This window comes from Crocodylus siamensis, chromosome 4 (genome assembly GCF_052110815.1).
Source record: "Crocodylus siamensis isolate JL-2025a chromosome 4, ASM5211081v1, whole genome shotgun sequence".
In the NCBI taxonomy this organism is placed as follows: domain Eukaryota; kingdom Metazoa; phylum Chordata; order Crocodylia; family Crocodylidae; genus Crocodylus; species Crocodylus siamensis.
In genome coordinates, this window is record NC_143398.1 from 174,941,933 (window position 1) to 174,966,016 (window position 24,084).

The 24,084-nt window shown below is 42.8% G+C and overlaps 1 protein-coding gene across 1 annotated transcript in view; it reads left to right on the plus strand.

Moving 5' to 3' along the window:
- The window catches only part of NDUFA10 (NADH:ubiquinone oxidoreductase subunit A10), a 55,016-nt gene that overhangs the window by 25,277 nt on the left and 5,655 nt on the right, over positions 1-24,084 (plus strand). The window contains exon 9 of the mRNA XM_090044955.1: positions 9,413-9,521. Coding sequence (XP_089901081.1) covers positions 9,413-9,521 — 109 coding nt within the window. The remainder of the gene's footprint in view (positions 1-9,412; positions 9,522-24,084) is intronic.

Below are 24,084 nucleotides of genomic sequence, written 5' to 3' on the forward strand. Positions count from 1 at the left end.
CGCATTCACTGCCCCACTCCCTCCCTCACTGTCGGGGCCTCAGTCTGCCCCCTCTCCATCCCTTCCCTCCACAGACTTACCAGCCAGATGCTGCTCTCTAAGCTGCAGGGCTGCGTTCTTGTAAATTGGCTGTTGGATCAGTATTGGCAGATATGGCTGGTTAATAACTGTCATTGGTATCAGCCAAAAAATCTTTTATTGGCGCATCCCTACATTTCAGTTTTACAAAGAAGCAGGTTAACCACAACAAAAAACTGCATTTAAAATAAAATGAGATTAATAAAAATATATTCGGAAAGAAAAAAAACCCAACAACCTTCCTGGTCTTAGGGGAGAGGTGGGGAGGGAATTATTTGAAAAAGAGAAATCTGGTTGTAAAGAATGCTTGCCAGTATCCCCTGTCTTTGTATTCACAGGACTTGGTTCAAAACCTATAGTCAGTGGGCAATTTCAGTTGATAGGATCTAGCCTGTAGGGAAACCCCACGTTAAGTGGTGTTTAAAGGGTGTACTTGGTACCCCTGTTGGTGTGAGACAAAAAAGACATACAAAAAAAACTAGAACTCTTGGTTCAAAAATGATACCTTTTTATTAGACCAACTGGAAAACAGCAAGAAAACTCTCCTTTTCTGCAAGCCCTTGGGATCGAAGTCCTTTTGTCAGACTCTGGGAAAAGTGTAGATGGTATAAGATGGTAAAAAGTCCCCATAGGTAGGAAATAAACTTCATTTTTGCACAGAGGGAGCTGACGATGGAAGGCTGTCCCTCTGGGTCCATGAGAGTGTTGAGTAGCTCTTTGATGTGTTGATCAGGTAGAATTCCTTCCCTGGAGGTATCAGATGGCAATCAGGGAGGTAAAAAAACTTTCTGTTGTTCTGCAATAAAGTTTAAAATCCAAAATCAGCTAAAATTCAGCATCTTCCATGTTTCAGGTGTGTACATAGTAGCCACGTTGGTCTGAGACAAAAAGACACACAAAAAACTAGAATTCTTGGTTCCAACATGATACCTTTTATTAATCCAACTGGAAAATGGCAAGAAAATTGCCCTTTTCTGAAAGATTTTTACCATCTTGTACCATCTACACTTTCCCCAGAGCGTGACAAAGGGACTTTGATCCTGACAGCTTGCAGAAAAGGACAATTTTCTTGCCATTTTCCAGTTGCTCTAATAAAAGGTATCATTTTGGAACCAAGAGTTCTAGTTTTTTGTATGTCTGTGGTGTTTAAAATGTTTTGTTGCAGGTTGCCAGGCCCTAGGCCATTTAGGTCAGCACTAATGCCTTTTAAAAAAAATTCGACTTCGAAATGAGTGGGCATTGAAAGAAGTTCATGGAGCATCAGCGTTACATGATCATAGTGACATATTTCATTTAATGAGTGGATTGCTGTAACAGTTTTAGCTTCTGCATAGATTTATGGTCCAGTCCTTTGTTGAATGTGTTGTTAGAATCCAGTCCTTCAGCTAACACTACTAAAAAGTGACTGCTACAGCTGTGTATTTGAAAAGCAGAAAAAAATCAGTTAACTTTCTCACCAAGCTTACAATGTAATCATGCATGTTCCCATCACAGATCAAATAGTGCTTTTAAGTGGTTACCTATGTTTTGTTTGGTGCCATATGCATGGTATTAGCTGAGCTACAGATGCACAGGAAATACTGAATGTATTGTGTTTCCAGCTCTATATCATATTAAACTTCTGTTTTGTTAGGCAGGTTCAAAGTTAAATGCAGCCACTGCTGCCCCCTTTTCCCGCACCTTCCCCCACGCACAGATACTTTTGGCGTATCTTATATAAGGTATAACTTGCAGAGGCAAAATTTAGCTTACTATTAGTATCACTCATACCTTACAAATTGATGTGCATCAACACATATTTTATTTAAAAGTTATTTATTCAAAACCAAACTAGCAGCCTGATGGCTTTGCTGGAGGAAAGAACCCCCCAAAAAGCCAAAGCTTACCGTTTGTGTCCTTTTAATTGTTTTGCTTGTTAATAATTCATAGATGCTAGGGTTGGAAGGGACCTCAATAGATCATCGAGTCCGACCCCCTGCATAAGCAGGAAAAAGTATTACTATATCTCAAATCTAATGCAGTAAATCCTCCGATATTTTTCTTGGCAGAACATCAGAAACATATTCTTGAGCTTTTACTGAAGGGATGTCAGATTAAGAGTAATTGTCTTTTGGTTGTTTCATTTCTAACCTAGCTTAGTTTAATTTCAAGTACTGAGGAACTTCCACCAATCTCAGACACTTCAAAGTTGATTCATTATGTTTGTTCTTTCACTGTATTTAAGTGACCTCCTAAGAATGCAGGATTCTGTTTGAATGTTAAAATAAGGGTGTGAATTGCACAGGTGATGCAGTATGTAGTGAATGTGGTAAATTGTTTTTTATTTGAGCTTTGCTTCACAGAGGTAGTCCAGCCAATTCAGTTTTACAACTATAAGAAACAAGCACACTAAGTAAGGAAGAGAACTGAATGGACACTTGTTCTGAAACGAGAGGGTTTTTTTTAATTGCTGTTTCAACAGTCCTTATTTTTTGGTGCTGATTTGCATAGAGTGTAATGTGTTATCCAGGAGTGACCTGGTATCCGCCCTGAGATGTAGAAAACTTTTGCTTTTATCTCTGATAAAGGAGTGATTCCTACAGGCATATGAGTGGAGAACAGAGATGCCATGCCATCGTTTGAAATCATGCTAACTGGATAATCTGTCTAAATGTCTGAGGTGTGTTTTCCAGCTTGCTTTGCATCTTACTCTGATTTCTGCTGAGATCTGTCTGTCACCTCTAGAATTATTCCTTGCATCTCTGTATGACTTAACTTGGAGTAGATAACTGTTTTTTTGACATTAAGCCCTGTGGTCCCCTCCTGCTATTGAATGTGGTTCATGTGCCTTCTTAGGTTGACGAGTAGCTTTGTGTTGGAGAGGGGGTGGGGAATGGGACGGGAACTATTTTTTTTTTCCTCTAGGCTTGAAGGGGTCATGCTTTAAGCTTTTCTCTAAAATGGTTAAAGTAGAAACTTACTTTTGTTTTTGAATAAAAACTGAGATCCTTGGGAGATTTGAGGAGCTGATGCTTTAGCAAATGCAGACATTCAAAACTTGCAATAAAATTAGGAAAGTTGGCAATGCTGTTTCTGCACAGAGATTTTTCAGAACTTTTGTTTAAATTTTATCAGGTCTTTCGTGCAACTCCATGCCAATGCCACAGGACTTTTACGTGGCTATCGGAAATGCCTTTCACAAAAAACTTTGTGAGGAACAGGCATTCCTCTGTTTTGGTCTCAAACTAGAATCAGTTTTTGCTGTCTAAAAACTATCCTGTTAAGCTGAGATTCCCAAGAGAGACAATTTGTTGCAGATGTTTCGACCATCTCTGCTCCAGAACTAGAATATGCATTTAAATGAAAAAAATTCCGCCTATAATATTTTTAAGATGATCATTACTGATTTCTGTTGGGGAGGAAAAGATCAGCATAGCTCTGCTGGCTCTTGGCAGTGGGTTGACACTGGCGTTAATATGAAGTATGATGTGTAAAGAAGAGCCTACAAGATTAATTCTTTTGTTAAATAGGAGGGTGATGCAGCATCTTGTGGCAAAGTCTCAGCTGAGCAAAGTACTTAAGCAAGTACCAAAAATTAAACCTAGGCATAGTCCTGTTTAAAAACAATATCCATAGCTTGTCTTGCAAATACTGAATCTGAGGGCATAAACATACAGAGCAATTATATCAATATTGACATAACCTGTCAGGATGCAATTATATCTCTAAAATCATGCAGACATAACAAGTATAGTAAAGCCAGGATAGCTTTAAGCAGGGCGATAATTAGGGTAATTAGCTAAAGTTACTTTAATACAGGATCATGCAAAATGAACAGTTAGATTATTGATAGTTGTTGCAGTAACCCTTTGTTCCCTTTTAAAGTGATTGCATAGATGAATGGAAGTGCTGTCTTAACAATGAAATGCAGATTGTACCTGGTTACTGTGGTGCCAATGGATTCTCCGTGAGCCAGGAGAGAAGCTCTTCATGGGAGAAATTAAAGGACCAGTTCCATGGTGAACTCCCTTCTGCCAGCCTTGTGGCTTACTTGCAAAACTTAACAATTTGTGTGTTCCCCTTTCTGCAGCACTGTTATGGAGCAGATTTGGCAGGTGTGAAGGTGCTCCATATTGAACCCATTGAAATTCAGAATTGGAGCAATTGCTGTTTTATTTGATGATTCCAGGTGGCCTACTGCTTTTTACCCACTGTTCCTATCTCTCTTTCATCTTTATTTTTGCATTCCTTTCTTAGGGCAGGAGGTTAAGATGCAGGCACGTAGGGGAGTTGTGTACATGATATGGCTTCAAGGAAGCCACTTGTTAGGAGGAAGGGCCAAAGAAGGCTCCTCTTAGGAACATAGAACTGAAAAGGGCCCCTCAAGCCATAGAGTCCAGACCCCTTCCTGTTTTACAAAAGACCGCCTTGTGCTTTTTTTGGCAGCCTGGCTTCTGTAGTAAGCCCAGGGCTCATTTGCATTTCCAAGGAAACACTTTTTGGCCCTTCCGTTTGAGAAGACAGTATGAAGAAAACCAGAAATCAAGAAAGGCTCATATTGCACTTTTGTCAAAGTGTTTGATGGAGCACTTCAGGCACTGGTATCCTATAATAATTTATTGAGGGTTAAGTAAACCTGTACCAGCATCACTCCTTCTGTCCCTCCTGCTGACAGAATCTCTTAGGGGGGGAAACAGTGCATTAAGATGGGTAATGTGAGCTTCTGCAGGGAATTTCTCTGACATTTCATTCCTATTTTTTAAAAAATAACTATTTGGTCTTCTCTTTCTTGTCCCCCCACTCCCATATTCCATCTTTACTTTTACATTCCAGATCTTAAAATACAGTTTAGGAAGCTGGACCTCACAAAGAGGGAGCTGAAGTCTCAGACGGAATAACATGTAGATGCACATTTTAGCTCTCAAAACTGCATTCATATTCATTGTATATTCACTCTTTAGGCCTATCTGTACTGGCTCCCTGCTGAGCTCGGTACTGCTGCCAAGAGTTAAAGACCCCATGAACTTGTTTTCATACCAAATGGTCCAAAGTCTAGCAAGGTAGGCTGAGCAGATGGCTTAGAAGTGGCCTCAGCATGCATCTCAGCAGCATTCTCCATCCTTCCTTCTTGAGAGAGCCTGCAGCTCACCTCCAGGGCATGCACCCAAGGCAGTCCACTTTGTCCAGTTGCTAGTCTGGGCATACAGAGAGCCAGAGCGAGTGGGTGTAGCTCAATTTTCGATGATGGTACTAACCATTTTAAGGATGTGGTCTAAACATGTTTTTTTTAAGGCTGAGTTTCCCCTTGTGTTTATACAATACTGAACAAGAGGAGCGCCCAGTTCAAGGGCTTGAGGGCTCTGCAAGAGAGTTTGGTAACACTGCTTTGCACACAATGCAGATTTGCTTCCATGTCTGTATAATAAATATTTGTACATAAATGAGCCATTGAAAATCAGGAACCCAATTGTTAGCATACATCTTTTTTTGTATCATTAACTTTGACATTCTGCTCCATTACAAAATTGTAGTTGATGCATTTTCCATAGACTACATATAGATGGCACTGTTGGTCTATATATAATGAATCTAAAGAGTGCTTTCTAGCAGTTTCTCAAGCTCTTAAAATAAATTGTTGTGGGTTTAATGTGTTTCAGTGCTGGTTTGATGGACTATCATTTGTGGGGCATTGTTTCTTACCACTCTGATCATAGCTAACCTGCCACATTAAAATTACAATGTTACGGCATGCCAGATTCTGTCTGGAAATGTTCAGATAAAAGTTATAAGGACACTATCAATTTTCAAAGCATTGTTTCTGTCTACAGTTCTGTCCTACTTGTTGCAAGTAACACTCACAATTAATACAAGCAGTACATTTGGGATGGGAATTTTGTGAAGACAAGCAGTATTTTTGTTTGGTTTGGTTTGTATTCAAATGCATACATGGCATATTTTTAAATCTTGTGACTGGAAGAGGTTGAATTAATAAGTGTGTGATCTCTTAACAGAGCAAGAGAGAGTACTGTACAATGCAAAATTGTTTTAATATGTTGACATATTTTAAAACCATTTAAATTTAAAGTATAGCAGTACCAAAAACATGAAAAGTATGGAAACACAGTTACAGCATTCTAAGTCACATTTCCTCTAACCTTTTATACCCTGGAGTGATGCATGTATTTTGGGGATTGGTCTACATTTGAAAGTCTTGGTTTTTTTGTTTGTTTTTAACCAATGGAACAATGATGATTAGGTTGGGTTATTAGGGATTCTGGTTTTCTATGCTTAAAAATAGCAAATTCTCTGATTTAATGCCCCCTCCCCCCCCCCCCCCCCCGGGTAAATTCTCTGATTAACCCCCCCTCCCCAAAATCCTTATTTTTCCTTGATTAAAATGAAACACCACTGTATGTGTGTGTATAGATAGACTCACACACACAGTGTATGTATGTATATATCTCAAACAATAAAAATAGGTTGTATATTATATTTAGATATATTATAATGCTGTCTACCTATCTATAGATATGTTGAACAGAATATTTTTGACATATTTACAATTTTTAAAGCTATTTGGAAGCTTACCAGTGCCTCAATCACTGTAATAAAATAAACTCTAAATACCTATAAATTTAGGTGTTTCATTTTGAGGTTTTATCATGGAAAATCAGAGCTGCCCCTGCCCCCTTCACTCAACAGGATATGGGTCCACAGCTAGAGCAGAGCCTGTTTGGGGGGGGGGGGTGTCACCTACTGCAGGCTCAGGGCTCCCTGCCTTACTGCTTTTGTGGCCCAGAGGACAGGATCCGATGTGGCAGGACAGAGCAGGGGTGGGTGGGAAAGCTCATTGTCACCATGAGCCCCCGTGCCCTCTCTGGTGAGGTGCCCCCTGCCCACCCGGCAGCAGCAAGGGGCACAACTCTGCACTGCCACCCCCACTGCTGTTGGGTGAGCATAGGGGTGCCTCGTCAGGGTGGCACAGGGTTTGCGGTACTAACATGGAGCTTCCCCGTCCTGTTCTGTCCTGCTGCACCAGCTCCTGCCCACTGGGCTGCGGAAGCCCCGGGGGTAGGGCAGCAGGACAGGAAACCTGAGCCTGCACTAGGTAGCCTGCTCCCACCTCATGCACAGACCTGAGGGCACGTGTCCCCCCATACCTCCCCCAAGGGAGCACATGCAGTGGCTGAGCCAGCCCCTCTGCCCCACAGACGAACCTCCTGCAGCTCTGTCCTACTCTCTGTGCAGGCTCTGTGGCCGTGCATTCTAGCCCCACATACTGCTCCAGCTGGGCAGCAGCCTGCCCAGCTCCCATGTACCACCCCAGCCTGCCCAGCCCTGCCCAACTCTCTCCCTCCCTTACTATGGGGGCCTCAATCTCCCCACCAGACGTACCTGTGGGAGCTGCTCTCGGGCTGCCTGGCGGCCATGTGCATGTGTACGCGTGCACATGCACGTGCCAACCCCTGCTAATTGCCCTTCTCCCACTTCCTGCAGCCCCTGGCAGGCTGGAACTCTGGCAGCCTTCAAGGGGAAACCCACAGTTCCCTGCGTTTTTCTCCTTTAAAGGAGAAAATGTGGGTTTTTTCTTCTAAAAATGAGAAAATCCAGATTTTACCATGTTTTTCTGGATCCCTGGTTATTAGGTATAAATTTTCTCTGTTTGCCAACATCATTCTGCTGGGGAAAACCCCTCATGGGGACCACTGTGAAGGTGACCAGTAGCAGTCTAGCTTATTTTGCATGCTGAATAGTAAGCTATAAAAACATAAGCATTTTTATACTAGGATAACCATATCCAAACTTGGAGGATTTTGCCAAGTTACTGCTATAGACAGAGCTAAAGAAATAGATAACATCTAAGACCTGGTAAAAATACAGTATTTTCATTGGTGTAACTATGCTGGTTAGGGGTGTGGAGTTTCTTCATGGAAAAAGTTACACTGATATAACCCAAGTATAGTGCCTTTGCGCTTTTTGTACTGATATATCAACAGCTTTATAGGTTATACCTCTTTGCATATAGCAAAAGGAATACTGTACGTCAATGTTGTTGCCTTAGCAATGGGGGAGTTGTACAATTCTAACGATATGTAGTTAAAGCCATAACATTTTTTGGTTTAGACATCACTGTGGTGAACTTCCAATCATCCATCAGAGAAGGGGGAGGGCTTATTCATAAGGCAGATGCAGTGGTTGAGAATAACTTCCTTTACAGGAATGCTCACCTGTAATTGGCCCTAGTCTTCCTGGTTTCTCTGTTCTGCTAGTTTCTAACCCTTGACCTCTACTCATTCAACAACAAAGTACTAATACAGTACGGAGGGTGCGTTGCCTCTGCCTCTGTTCTAGTCTCCGATCCTGCCAGCCAAGTTATTTAGAGATGGCCAATAACTGAAGCAGACATTGGTACCTGGCAATGCACCTTAACACTATTTTGCTAGTTCTTATTCAGCGTGACTGCTTTCTCACTTGTAACATGTTGCCAGGTACATGTAAAAGCCCTTTCAGACAAGGCATGATAGGAAAAATGAGTAAGATTTGAACACTGTATATTTGGTCACATAGCTTCCTATATTGGAGGGAAGACTTAATTTAGTTTTCTTAAGCAGTGAGTAATATATAACTTTAAATGCCTTTGGAGGAAACGCACTTCAGATCTACATACAATGGTCATGTAATTCAGGGCAAAATTTAATCTACATAATCTAAGCAATTTGGAATTTAAAAAAAGAGCCAGTGTGAAACTGCAGTGTTGTGTACAAACTTTGTGGAACGGAGCCATGCATTCATTATTCAGATAACATCTTCATTTCTGTAAGGATGGAAACAGACTAATATTGATGAGGAAAACATCTCTGTTCAGAAAATGAAATATATCAATTCCTGGATTTGCAAGACATTAAATGAAGAACAAAGCTTCCATCTGTTCTATATTTATCTATTATTGAGTTACAACATTGAAAAATGTGCTTTGATAGAGCTAGAGCTCCCTTGTGGTAGGTGTATAATTGCTGGAAACCTTAGCATCAGGAATGTGAGTAGCTCTCTATTTGCAAGCAAAGGCTAAAAGGGGTAATGGTTACATTTTAAATGGTATGGTGAGAGTGGAAAGGGAATTGGTTCGTATATATTATATAGTAACTACAAGGGAATCGCAGATCTGCAGAAGTATATTTTAACTGAAAAAACATATTTTTCTAAATTTGATTTGACCCAAGCAGTGATTGGATGCAGAGGACAGGCAGACATTAGGGCATTTTGCTCTTTTCCAATATGTGTTTGAATTTCAAAGTTGATTGATCTATTTTCCTAAGAGATGGAGACATAACAGTACTTCTCTTTCTACCTTTAGTGTTGAAAACAAATACGAGGTGTTGGAAGCTACTTCTCTCCCTAACTACATCCCAGAAATCACAATTAGCGGCACAGAGTTTAATAAACTCCATTACGAGTACAGATCGGTAAGTAACATCGCTCTGACAAGTCTATTGATGGGGAAAGTTTGGAGAAAAGAATGGAGAAAAAAATCCAGACTTATGCATGTGCTTAGACAGCCAAACCTCATGTATGTCGGTAGTCTGCATTAACATTGTATATGTGTCTCTGTTAGAGCTATGTAGGAATAACAGTTATATCAAGGGCACTATTTTGCATAACTTTCAGATTTTATTAATAAAATCTTGCATCGCTGCTTTGCATTAAAGTCGAGTGCCAGTCTAAGAAAGAGACATGTTCCATAAGCTGGCTTTCTGTGATTTGCTTCTAGATGCAGACTAATGGATTTTTTGGTTGTTTGTTGCTTCTTTTTTAATGGTCTCTGTCCTCTGAGATCTAAAATTTATTCTTTAGGTCAGATAGAAAATTGAATGTCCTTTGGGCCATGTCTTTCTGATAAAAACCTTATAAAATACTTACAAAGAAGTTTTTTGATTTTGTAAAGTAGTCTGAGGGGATGCAGCACTTCATTAATTTTATAAATGTCATTACTTTAAATAAACAGTAGTTGAAAGCCTGTTATGACTGGCACCCCTTGTGGACTCCAAATGGTGTTTTTAAGTATTTACTTATTTTTCTGGTTTTGGAGATAGTGGCTCAAAATTGATTCCTCACTATATAGGGTCAGGCTTTATAGCATGGTTTCCATGAGGTCTTGTGAGACTGTGCAGAATTGCATTATGATCCTCATATTACAGGTCTTAAGCAGAGTGCCTTGCGGAACTGGTAATCGTAACTCTGTGGTTTAAGCCTGTTGAACACATGACATCTTACTACGTAGCATTCGACTATAAAATTCTGGTATCTTAGACCCATGAGGTGACTTTGAACTGTCAAAAAGAAAACATTTACATAATAAATATTGAACTTCCCAAAATACTTTGCATATTCCTCTCCTGTTGTTCCCTTGACAGTCAGATCTATATGCAGAGAGAGATGCTTTGGGTCGGGTTTGTGCAATTCTCCCTCTTCTGAGATTTCTACTAAACATCATTTCAGCTTGTAAGTGGGGATTCAGGCAAAGCATTGGACAAACAGAAAGCTGCTTACCATGCTTTGAGTTCTCATCTGTTGACTTTGAAAACTCCTTATTAAGTTTGAGGGGGGAAATTGTCATCAGATTTCAACATCCTTGGGTGTCTTTTTGGTATCAGAATGTGAATCTAAAATCCGGTACTCTGACTAAGCATCTTTGTTCAAAGGATTTTTTTTGAATTCTTCAGTCAAAAACAAAGACATCTTCCCCTATGTTTGCAACATACATGTAAGAGCAATGTATTCTGTGTATTTTAATCTGTGCAAAATCAGTCTAGGCTGATTATGCCACTTCTCTCTAAGATAAGTTTTCTATACTCCAATGTATATTGTGGTGGTGAACAGAGCTAATGATGCCACCAAACTTACAGTTAAAAGTAGCTTCACTACATCTTAGTGGGAGCTAGGGATACAAATTATGAAGGCGTTTTCTCCCTAACTGCTGTTACTGACACAGTCATCTTTAGCTTTGGCAACAAGTAGAGTGGCCCATTTCAGTTGGAAATTGGCTCTCAGAATGAAGTGTGATCCAGTTCCCAGATGTGGTGGAAGGGTATTTGGAAGAACTTGAACATCCACATAAACCTCTGAGAAAGGGACGATGGGATCTCAAGTCATTCAGTTCCACCCTGATGCCAGTCAGGAAAAAGAATGTTTCTTTTGGGGCCAAAACACTCCAGATGTATAAGCGGAGAGAGTGTGTGATTTAGACTGCTGCCTTACTTCAGCTTTAGAAAATGACCAGAAAAATCTCACTCTGTTTTTTTTTTTTTTTTGCAGGCATCACAGATACCATTTTTGTTCTTTAATTGTACCTACAGATTGTGATTCAGCAAAGCAATTGAAAGCCTGCTAAATTCTTACTGACTTCAGTGGGAAAGCTTTAAGTGTTTTGCTGAATTTGGGCCACCCTTTCACCCTTGCTTTTTTTGTTCGTCATTTCTTCCTTTCTTACAGACTGAATTGAAATGGTAACAGTCCTTTTCTACTCTGCCAGCCACAGCCACTCAAAACTATTCTTGGCCAGCTGTTCTTCCCTGCTTTGCTCCCATCAGTAGGCTGACTGACCAAGCCCTTGCTGCTTTCCCCATCCATTTCCAACTGAAAATTGTCATCTCTGAGAGAATTCCCCTTCTTCCATTTTGGATCTTTCCCTACTTCTTAGATAGGAGCTGCAGGAGGTGCTACTTCTGCAGGCAGTCAGCTCGCTCCTTAACTTTGGGTTCTTGTATGGTGCCTTCTCTAGTCACTGGAAGAAAATCCAACTTTGCCAGAGTAGTGTAGAGTTGCTGCCATTGATCATGCATGGTAAGAGCGGAAGGGACACAACTGCATAAACTAAACTGCCCTTCATGCCTAGGAAGCCCTCTCGGGCATAAGGATAGAGCCAACTCCAGCCTGGATCTTGTGTCCAACTCCTAGTGTTTTAAACATGAAGATTCCTATTTGTACACCAGATGGGTAGGCTCTGTGCTATATAAGCAAATAACATGGCAAAGGGCACGCAAGCACTGTGGGCCTAGTCAGTTAATCAATGGAGACTTTATTATAGTTTTGTAACAGAATTGTGATTTAAAGTACGTGTCCAGAACAAAAAGGTTAGTGCAAACAGACTGATTTGCAAGAGAGTATGTGAAAGGCGTGCCACCTCTATCTGCCATGAGGGTTTTGCAGCTGAGGGAGGAAGCACAGCAATATTGGAACCAGCCATAAATCCCCAGTTTTCCAAATAGATCACTACCTGTTGGCTGTTCAGCTCAGGTCACACAAATTGTATTGTTTAGCAAAGGCTGTTTACACATTTTATTACATTTTAGACACAAATAATTCTTTATTTAAAGTACTCATTAGTCATGAGGAATTGTGAAAAATACCTGAAAGAAAGGTTTAAGGCATATCTCTTTCTTCTAGTAATGAGGCATTGGATTTTTTAAGACTTATTGAGACTTGCTTTCTTCCTCCCTCTCTCTCTCTTTGTGTTGTAGATTTCCCCTGTAAATATTTGCTCTGCTTCTGAGGGAAGACTCTGTTGCATCTTTCTTTTCTGTATATTGCAACAATCTGGTGGGATTCAGCATCTGTACTCAGGCTTATATATCCATTTACCTTATCACCAACCCCCCTAAAAGTAACTTCAGAGTGAAGTCCCATAGGTCACTAAGATAAGCAAGTTAAATTGTATATCCTTTTTCCAACTATACACAACACTTAGTGGGCAAAGCTACAAATTCTCTATGCTACCTGGGAAGCTTGACTACTTAGTCAGGTGTGTACACAGAGGGAAACAAAGCAAATGGTTCCATTTAATAGCTAGCATACTTAAATAACACTACTAAACACTCCCAAACTGAGTTAGAGAGTTCAGCTGCAACCTGCTAGAATTTCTGTTCTCACTATTCTTCCCCCACCCCCTTTTTCTGATGCACATCCTTTTTTCTCAGAGTTAAGTAGATTGTGGCTTGAATGTACATCTGACACAAGTTGCTGTTTCACCTCCACAAAGAGAGCTGGATGATTTGGTGGGAGTCCCCTGCCTCCTGTTCCCCCACTGCAGACGAAAGGAACCTTATTCACTGAGTGTTTAAAATATCTTTGATATTACTGTCAGTTGAGAACTTGATGAATAAAAGTGTGTGTGTGTGTGTGTGTGGTGGGGGGTGATCACCACAAGCCATACTAGAGCCTATGGCTTGAACTGAAGCACGAGTCAGCTCACTGAGTGTTCATTCAGGACACTGAAGGGTGCAGACTCCTTCTTAATTTAAGTTCACTTGGAATTCCTCTGGAAGAACGGCTTTGAGCTAATACCTGTACAGCCTAGTATTCATTATTTTATTTTCTAGAATGTGAATGTAGTACCATTACAATACAGGGAAGCAAAACTTCCCTTTGCAATCCTCCCTAAGCCCAAGGAAAAAAACAGAAGTGCTGCTATGCTGAATCACACCTGTGGTTCACCTATTCCAGTTTCTTCTAACTCCTCAGATGGCCAGCACCAGCTGTTTTGAGAAGAGGGCCCAAAGATGCTGTAACAGAAAGATATGTGATAATTCATCTCCCTCATAAAAGTCTGGCCTAAGTGCAGAGATTGGCGAAAATCCTAAATCATAAAATCCAATACCTCTTCCAGTTTTTTTTTTCTTTTTAAGCATTAACTGTCAGAACTCTGGATATTCTTGTTATTCAGTCTCACAGCCAACCTTAACAATTGCAAAATAATTCATACTTTGCAAACAAAAGTGGTGGCAGTGCAAGTCTTTTCATGCTGTCTCTTCAGTCACAAGTAGAGCAATCATATTAACAGGGTGCTTGACAGTGCCCCACTAAGGTAGTTACACTTGCCCTGTTCAGGAAACAGTGTCAGGTAACCCCTCTCCTCTCTATTTGCTGTCATAGCCTACCCACAACATCTATGGCTTGTCAGTGGGTCATAGACCATTGGTTAAGGACAGGGTACAGAGACACCAATTTGTCATCTGGATTGGGTATCATGGGAGGTGTGCTATCTGCCTGGAGCCTGAATTCAGGATGTTGCAGAAAGACTGCCAAAGCTCATCCACCCTTCAGACCACTACCCTTTTCTGCTTATTTATGTAGGCACCACCAGTACTGCCAGGAATGATACTGAGCAGATCAGAAGCAACTATGAGGCACTGGGCAGGAACGTTGAGTTTGGAGCACAAATGGTGTTTTCATTGATCTTCCCCATGGGAAGGCAGGGGCCCAGAAGTAAACGCACGGCTGAAATGGTGGTATTGACATGACAGCTTCAGACTCTTTGACACTGGGTGGATGTTCTGAGGAGGAAGACTGCTCTCAAGAGGTGGGATCTATCTGACCAGAACTGGAAAGAGTATCTTATGACTGGAATGTCTACACTGAGGGCTATACTTTGTTTTGGAAGGTTAGCGTTAGGAGAAAAAGTGGTGGTGTTACCTTGTATGTCAAAAATACATATACTTGTTCCCTGGTTCAGGAGGAAGAAGACAGCAGAGCAAAAAGCATTTGGGTGAAGATGAAAGGTGAAAGATGAACCACCGATATAGTAGTTTATTACAGGTTGCCAAATGAGGAAGAGGAGGTAGATGAGGTACTATTTGAGGCGGTGACAAATATACCCAAGAGCTAATGGATGGTATTGATGGGAGACTTCAATTTTCTGTACATCTGCTGGAAGAACATTGCAGCCAAACATAAAATGTCAAGCCAGTTCCTAACTTGTTTGGAGGGCAACTTTCTGTTCCAGAAAGTGGAGAATACAACTAGGGGATACAACTTGGATCTTGTCCTGAACAGGGAAGATACTGCTGGCAGATGTGTCGGTGATGGGTATCGTGGGAGGAAAGCACGAGGCCAGCGAAATTAGGACTCTGGATTTCAAAAGAGCAGATATCAGCCAACTCAAGGAGTTAATGGGCATGGTGCAGTAGAAACACAGACTGAAGGATAAAGGCACCCAGGAGCGTCTGGAGCATCTAAAGGGCATAGTATTGGAAGCCTAGGAAGAAGCTGTCTGGGCATAATGGAAGCAGAAGAAGAATGGCAAGAGACAAATATGGTGGCACAAAGGGCTTCTAGGATGCCGCAAATACAAAAGGAAAGCACACAGGCAATGGAAAAATGGGCAGGTTACTAATGAAGCTTGCCAGGAAAAAGCAAGAAGCTGCAGGGACAGAATCAAGAAGGCAAAGATAAAGAATGAGCTTCATTTGGCGAGGAATGTAAAAGACCACAAGCAGAGGTTCTATGAGTAATTTGGCCAGAAAAAGAGGACCAAGGAGGCTATGGGTCAACTGTTAACTAGCCAGAGAGTCCTCTTAACATAAGATACAAAGAAGGTGGAACTACTCAACAGCTACTTTGCCTCAGTTTTCATACAAAAAAAATTAAGCTGCAACTAGATACCTCATAAGGATTATTTGGAGGTGAGATAGCAAAAGAAACAGAGAGCTATTGATGGATCTGATTGAATTCAAGTCAGCAGGGCCTAATGAACTTCATCTCAGGGTACTAAAGGAACTGGCACAGGAGATCTCAGAATGGCAAGTGGTGTTGAATGGAGGCCCACAGGGGTCTGTCCTGGGCCCAGTGCTGTTCAACATGTTTATTAATGATTTGGATGCTGGCATAAAAAGCCGTACAGACACAGACACCTTCCCCCTTCCCCACCCACCCCGTCAGGGGGTTTTTAAGCCTTCCTCAGAGGCATAGGGTATTGGCTGCAGTCAAGACTGGGGATTTTGACTGTGGTATGCCTGAGGGGACTTAAACCTATAGATTCCTGACTAGAGGAACTAGACAGCGATTGCCATCTTTTGGGTCAGGAAGGAATTTTATCCCATGGACAGACTAATATGGAACTGTGGGACACATGGTCCTTTTCTTGGGTTCCTTTTAGCATATATTAACTTTTACAGCAGCAGGACATTAGCCACTGTGGTTCCCCTGCTTTACTTGTGGCAGGTTAGGGTGTTTTGTCTGGTGTCGTGTTAGGATTGACTATGTAGTTTGCTGAGAAGTTAGATAATGGATTTGTATTGTATGGCTTGAATAGGGATGATACTGCCTCAGGAAGAGGGTTGGACTGGATTGACTTACGATGTTTCCTCCTACTTCTCTGTGATTTTATGAACTACTGCATAAGTATCGTGGCTAGTATCTGTTGTGTCTTGTTCTCATCCTTCCCCATGGGCCAAGAGTATAATTTGTTTTGATGGGCTTTTTAAGTATAGAAGTTGTTATGAATTTGTTACAGAAAGCAAGGTCAAAATAATATCCTATACATTGAGAGTGGAAAATGATGAGGTTTGTAATGGCTTCTAGATTTTTAGGGAGTTTGTCACATTCTTTGAAGGAACCTGGAGAAGGTTCTGTCTTCGTATGATCTCTGTGTGGGGACCTACCAAGATTGTCTTTTTGTTGATTTCGCAAAATCTGGCATTGCCTGCAAAATCCATGCAGGGGAGACAGACTTATTGAAAATAAAGTGCTAGCTCCCCAGAAGGAGCCAGCAGTCCTCAGGGCACTGCAGCAGCCCACTAGGGTGGGGGGGAGAGGGGGGGGGAGAGTGGGTCTGCCCGCTTAACAGGCTGCTGGCAAGATGGTTGTTGCCCATGCCTCTTCCTGCTGATTGGCTGAAGGGGCTGTCTGTCATGTGGCCCTGCCCCTCTGCACCAATTGGCAGCAAGGGGTGGGGTCGCATGACAGGCAGCCCTTGTAGCCAATTAGCTGTGGGGCGACCAAGGCCCTTCAACTAATCAGGGGTATTGTGCGGGGGAAGGGGCTGCTTTCTGCCCACAAAATGGCAGCTGAGCTCTGCAGTCTGCCCATGAAATTGACAGGCAGCCATCCCAAATTTGGTAGGTCCCTAGTTCTATGGTCTGTGTTGCATTTAAAAAAAAAAAAAAAGGATTTTCTTGTATCGGTTTTTATCTGTGTGTGGGGACAGGGCAAGCTGCTGCTGCAGGCAGGGTGGTGCTGGGCTCTCCCTGGCGGGGGGTGGGTGGTGGTGGTGCTTGGGGAGAGCTTGGTGCAGCCCCAGCCTGCATTGGCAGCCCGCCCTCACCCCACATACAGATCTGGGGGCACTCACCCCCCATGATGCCCTCCCGGGGTGCGGATATCAGCAGGAGTTGCCACTCCCTCCCTGTGCCCCCCAGACAAGCTGCTCGCAGCTCCATCCTGTGCCCTGACCTGCCCTGTCTGGGCAGCCCCTGCCCCAACCTCACTCCCACTTCCACTCCTTCCTTCACTGCAGGAACCTCAATCTGCGCCTCACCCTCACCCCTTCCACCACAACAAATTTACCAGCTGAACCCAGCTGCTCCCCATACTGCCGGTCTGTGCTCCCCACCATCTGTGTGATGCGCTGCAGCAGCACACATGCACAAGGCATTTATCAGCGACATTATCGGCCACACCAGCCAAAAAAAGCTGGTTGCTGGTACTGTCAATTTTCCTTACATCAGTGCTTATCCAATATGGGACTGATGTATCAGTGCACCTCCATCTTTTTATCTATACTCACTCACTTACTCTGTGTTCAACTGATATATATTTCCAAGTTGCTTTAAAATTGTAAGTATATCAATAAAACATTGTGCTCACCTGATTTATATAAATAAATAAATAAATAAATAAAACAACTTGGAAGCCTAACAGTGCCTCGGTCATAATAAAATAAATTCTAAATACCTATATATTTGGGGTTTTTTTATCATAGAAAATCAGAGCTTCCCTGTCCCCTTTGCTTACCAGGATGCAGGTCCAGCTGCAGCTGTCCCCCGTCCCCCACCCTGGTTTGTGGTACTGAACAGCCCTGATATGCTGGGCCTCTGCCCCTACTCATGCTGTTGCCTCTCGCTCCCAAGCCACAGCCCCCGCCCCCCCCCCCAGCCCTATGTGCCCCTCACTCCTTACCCACTGCTCCTGGGCCCAGCCAGTATCCTCACTCCCCACCCACAGCTCCCCAGCCCTGCCAACACCCCTCACTCTGAACCCATGGTGCTCAGAGGCCTGCTGGTGCCTCTTACTCCCAACCCACTGCTCCCTCTGCCCCCAGCCCCCCAGAGTATAAGGAAGAGGATGGGTATGTGGGGTAGAGAGGGTGTGGGCACAGGCCGCATTTGTGGTGTGGGGGGAGACAGGTGACATGTTGGGGGAATGGGGGGTACATGCTTCCCCCCCCAATTTCTGTGCACACAGCGAGATGCAGGGTGGCAGCTGGGTCAGACCAGCTCTGGAGGAGCCACCTCCACAGCCCTGCAGGTGGGACCCAGCATGGAAGGGAAAGCTGCTCTACAATGACTGCCAAGGTGAGGTGTCCCCTGCCTGCCTGGCAGCAGTGGGGGGCACAACTCTGTGCTGCTGCCACGCCTTACGTTGTGCAGCACTCCCTCCCACCCTCTGGGCTGTGGAGCCAGCTCCAGCCTGCAGCTAGCCTGGACAGGCTGCAGCCCAATGCCTCTCTGTGTGACCAGATATCTCGGGGGCGGGGGGGAGGGCACTTGCCCTCCCCCTGCCCCTCTCTGCATCATCTATGCCTTACTGCCCCCCACACATGGCCTGTGTCCATCTCCCCACCATCCTAATGCATCTTCTGTGCCCCTCATCTCCTCCTCCTCCCCCCTCCCCATAGACTTAGCTGGAGGGAGGTGCTCCACCACTGTGTGGGGGCCATGTGCATGTGTGCACATGTACATGCACGTGATTTCCCCTGCTTCCCACTGCCCTCAACCCCAAACAGCCCCTTGTAGGCTGGAATGCTGCTAGCCTGCAAGGGGAAACCTGCTGTTTCCTGAGTTTGTCTCATTTAAATGAGGAAATCCGTGATTTTTTGCAGCAAACTGAAAACTACTCCTAACACTCTTGGTCTACTTTGTGTCCTATTTATTATTTTCTGTACCCTTATTCATTTACGTGAACATTGGGATCTAAGAACACATGGTACAAATGTGGCCTATATGGACTGTTATTATCGGTCAAAACACCCCTCAAAATCTAAAGATAAATGGTTATGTAAAGAGTGAGTTATAAATATTGGTTATTAGGAACAGTAGCTGAAGAGGAAATGTCCTCTGCTCTCTCATATTGGATATAAATGAGCCTGGATTGTGTTTGAAGTGCTGCTCTCATTGCAAAGGGATGGATATCTTGAATGGTAATAGACATTCAGTGGACCTACAGTCTTCCTGTTCATAAGCATAGTGTTTTCAGGACTTCAGGACTTCCACACTAATTGTCCATTTAAATTGCATATAGCAGTTCTAAAAAGAAAATGTTTTAGCTGCTGGGATACTAGAATCAGGATGAGCAATGGGGAATGATTGTGTTAGAAATAATAGGTTGAGGTTTAACCTGGTAATAATAATTCTACACTGGAGTAATAAATATTTTGGCCTTTGGTCTCAGATTGTAGATCTGTGTGTGTTGGCAGGGGGGAGGTGTTTCCGAGCAAATACTGAGTTATGTATGTTTATAAAAGTTCCCTCCCAAGCTAGACGTAGCCATGTATTTTAAAGCACTGCAGCTCTTTCTGCATTGTAATTAAGCTGTAAATTGGTCTTCTACTTCAGACTTATCTTTCCAAAATTACAGAGACCATATACTCTTAGGGTATCTCCTTTCTGCCTTGTCTGTGACTGTATAAAAGACAGCTGCTATGGCAACAGCATTTTCTATTTTCCTTCCTCTGCTATTTTTTTCCCTTTCCTATCTTAAGCTGTTTCCATTTTTCAAGATCCAGGTCTCCTTTCTGGTTTTTGTTGTTGTTGTTGTTTTTTTTAATGGAGGTGTTTGACAGCTTACGTAGACAACGCTATCTGTTGAAGCTTTCTGTTTTGTGCAATATTTCTTTTTTTATCAGGTTCTAAACTAGAGAAAACATTTTTCACCATCAGGTTCCTTGTCTGTGAACTCATTTAAGCTAATTATATGATGATGTTTTTAAAGATATTTCTGATTTTTAAAAGTTGAGTACCTTAAGCAGCTGAAACCAAGAACATTTGTAATGCTACCCCAAGCCATCTCTAAAAGTTACCTGTAGATGGGAAAGAATGAGTGGTTTGCCTTTTGGTCACTTTTATCTATGTAGAGAACCTGAAGGAGGTCAGACTGATCACCATATTTGGGGTCAGGAAGGAATTTTGCTCCGTGGTCAGATTAGTAGGAACTTGAGGGGTTTTGCCTTCCTCTGTAGCAGAGGGCATGGATCTCTTGAGCATCTATTTATATTTCATAGAATCAGGACATTGGCTGCTGTTGCCCTTGCTTTACCTGTGGCAGTTTAGGTTGTTAGGTCTGTCAGGGTTCATGGTAGTCTTAGGTATACTTTAAATTATGGATTGCATAGGATGGTCTGGATAGGGAGATCCTCCTGAGGCAGGGAGTTGAACTATATGACCTCTGGAGGTCCCTTCCAGCTGTTCTTCTCTTACAATTCTGTGTATTCTTATGCTGGTGCCAGAGATGTTTTAGCATTCTGGTTATGCCACTGGAGAAGGCTTTTAACTTCCATTTGATTAAACTGTATTGGGAAGATTGTGATTATCTGCAGAAAGGTGCATCTTGGTATTAGTTGTACAGGGAACTGATTTTTCAATTTTGTGACCAACAAAGGGCCAGGGCTTGTATAGCTACTGTGACTGGCTGGCCTTTGTCCAGGAGGTGAGGAATTGAGCAAAGTCATTGAATTGCAGAAAAATGGGGCTTGAAGGCATCTCAGAAGGTCATCTAGTTCTACCTGCTTCTTGCAGCAAGGGCCTCTCTGTGTGAGCCATCCCAGACCAATGCTTCTCTGACTGGCATTTCCAAGCTTCCAGAAACAGAGATTCCAGCACCTCCCTCTGTCATCATTAGGAAGTAAGCCAATCCCATAGGGATTTCCCCAAAGGGCTTTGATTTTCTCCATAGCCAGTCTGAAGATCTGCAGGCCCAAGGAGACTCTAAGCAGCTCTGTGCCCTCAAGACTTAATCACTCAGAACTGGAAGGAGAACCCAAATGCTCTGGCTCCCATACAGTTCCCCAGGCAGTTCTGCCTTACAGACCAAGAGCATGGTTTTTGTCTAAAATGATCATAAGGAAGCTGCAACCAGTGCAGAACGCAGCGGCCCACCTTCTAGTGAGGGTGTGTCACCAACTGCAGCCAGCTTGACTGCACCAGAGTCCCGTTGTGATCCTTAAGATCAGCCAAGAGCAGACTCCTACTAGAACCATCAGTCTGCCTGGCAAAAATATATGGGAGGTCTTTCTCAGCAGTCAGTTGTCTGCTTTGGACCTCTCTACCCCTTGAGGCCTGCCAGAGCCTGAGCCTGGACATCTTTTTGCAAGTGCTTTCTATTTGGGCAGGCATTCTGCAAGTAAAGCTAGCTGGGATACTGTTTATGGAGCTTTTGTTTCAGATTTGATTCTACTTGTTTTTATGTGTATTTCTGTCTCTTACTATAAGATACCCAGAGCCTATATAGAGGACAGCATATAAATCTAATAAATAAATGTTTTACTTCAATTTAGCAAAGTGTACGTACTTTTATCAATTCAGTACTCCATACACAGGCTAAAATGGATATTGATTTTATCAGGAATACTACGTTGGTAAGGAAATGCAAACATTTTGAGTTTTGCATCAAATAAAAACACATCTTTGTGGTATAATTTACATTTTTTTTAGCCAGAACAGCAAATACCCAAGAATGTCTCAGAATTAAGCAGAACAATATTTAAACCTATTTTCAATTTTTGGATTTTTCTTTAAGAGGAGTGGTTTTTCTTGAACAGTGCTTTAAAAAGAGAGTGATTTTTCTTTAACTTCATTTTTTATGGATGTTAGTTAACTGATCTTAGCTGCAAACCTCTGCAAATTGTGGCTTCTAATGGTGCAGCAAATAAACCTTAACAAGTAGCAGTGATGGCAGGCGCTGCCACAGTCCTTACTATAAATGGTCAGTAAATGAAAAGGCTTGGATATTGACAAAAGATTCTGTGCTTTGCAGTGAAGTCTTTGCGTGTTTAAGTGCTCTTTGATCAACGTTGTTCAAAATGTGTTATTTATAGACAATTTTTAGCTGTGAACACAGCAGTTGGGAGAAGGAGAGTGGTTATTCTCTTTGGTCCAGAAATGCTGGCAAACAAGACAGGTTCCAAACTCTGTGATGGATTTAGACTCTTTCATATGGTTAATATTCTCCAGAGCTCTGTCTCTGCATGTCTGGTTTGAAGTTATTTTGAGGATCTGTGCAATATTGCCACAGCATACAGCAAACACCTTGCTGAATCTGTTAGCTGCTCTGCAACACATACCTTTTTTAAAAGGCATTTCATCATGTTTATAGTCATAACATTTCTGTAGCAGTGTTCCATTTAAGTGGGAAGTCATTCTTGCATCTTTTTTCCCCATTTGCCCTTTTAAAATTTCAGTGGTGTAATTCCTTTCAGCCAATTTCTTTGAGCAGATTGTTTGTTACAGTAATTTGGTTTTACTAGCTTTTCTGCATGCTTTTTAAAGTCTCTTGATTTACCCCTTTTGGCCATATTTGAATTCTCTGCAGTGTTGAGACTCAGGTTTCATCTGTCATCCCTTTTCCATCCCTTTTCATCAGTTATCCCTTTTCATATGGATGGGAAGAGTAGGAGGGAAATGATGGCTGAATCCAGTAGTGATTGCTGGAGGACATGCAGAGCTGGAGGGCTTTGCCTCTGTCCACGCCAGTGCTGGGTGGGCAGTGAGGAGCTGTGCTAGGGTTGGGCAGCTGGGTGCCCACATCACCACCCCTTCTCTCCATTCCCCTGGTTTCTGGCTGCAGTACTGGTACAGCTTCTAGCCCCTAGGGAGCTGAGCTGGGCTGGGTAGCTTCCAGGGGGAGCAGAGAGAAGCAGTGTCAGTACTGTTCCACTGCCTGGAAACTGCAGTTGTGCCCCAATTGGGGAGGTGGAGGGAGGAGCTGGGGAGACGTAGTGGCAGCATCTGGCCCCTGCAAAAGGCAACCCCCGACACACTGCTGTCACATTGCCGTAGCCACCCTGCCCACAGTTGACTGGGAGTAGGTTCTTCTGTCTTGTGGTTTATAAAGGTTGCCAGCCCCTGCTCTAATGTGTACCCCGTTCCTGGGCTGCACATCTCATGCCAGGGGGTACAAGATGACATGGCATATGTTCAGCTGTCCATCGCAAGGGATTCCTCAGCTAGCTCTTTAAGTTTCCACAAAACCAATTTAATTGGCTAGATCTGGATCTGAATATTTACCTCTTACTAGATCTGGAGAAATGTTCTTATTATTTTCCTGCTAGTCAACCAGACCTTCCCTTTTGTCTAACTCAAGTCTAACTGAAAGTAGTAAGGTTTCTTCAGGACAGAGTAGTTTCACAAATAAACCAGCTGCTTGCTAACTATATGGCATTGGCTTATTTTCATTGCTGTGCATTATTATATTGCAGGGGTTTTCAACCTTTTTTAATAAGTGTATCCCCCTGGCTGCTGCATGCAAATTCCCTGTACCCTTGGTTGACAACCCTTGCTATATCGTTTGTTGTTCTTATGCAGAGGTTTCGGGGGGAAAAAAGTGTTGTTAACCTTTCCTTTTCACCTCTAAGACAGGCCTCTGTGTGAGTAAACTGCTTTTTTTGGATCCTAGTTTTAAGTGGGAAGAAGATAATGGGACTGGTAGGCAGAGTGCACTCACACATGTAAAAACTAGAACAGAGGTTGGCAATGTTTTTGGGCAGAGTGCCAAAAACACCCATAACCTCAACTTGTAAGATGTTGGTGTTCCAATGCTTGTTGTGGCAGCACAGCCCTGGTCCCTTCCCTGAGGTGCATGTGCCAGGCAAAATGCCTTTTGTGCCACGCTGTAGTACACATGCCGGGGGTTTCCTACCCCTGACCTAGAATCTGTATAGGGCATAAGAGGAGAAAAATCATCTTACAACTAAACTGCACGTGCCCACAAGCTGTTTTGGAATTAACAAAGAGCATCCCAACTTTGATTCTAATGCTGAAA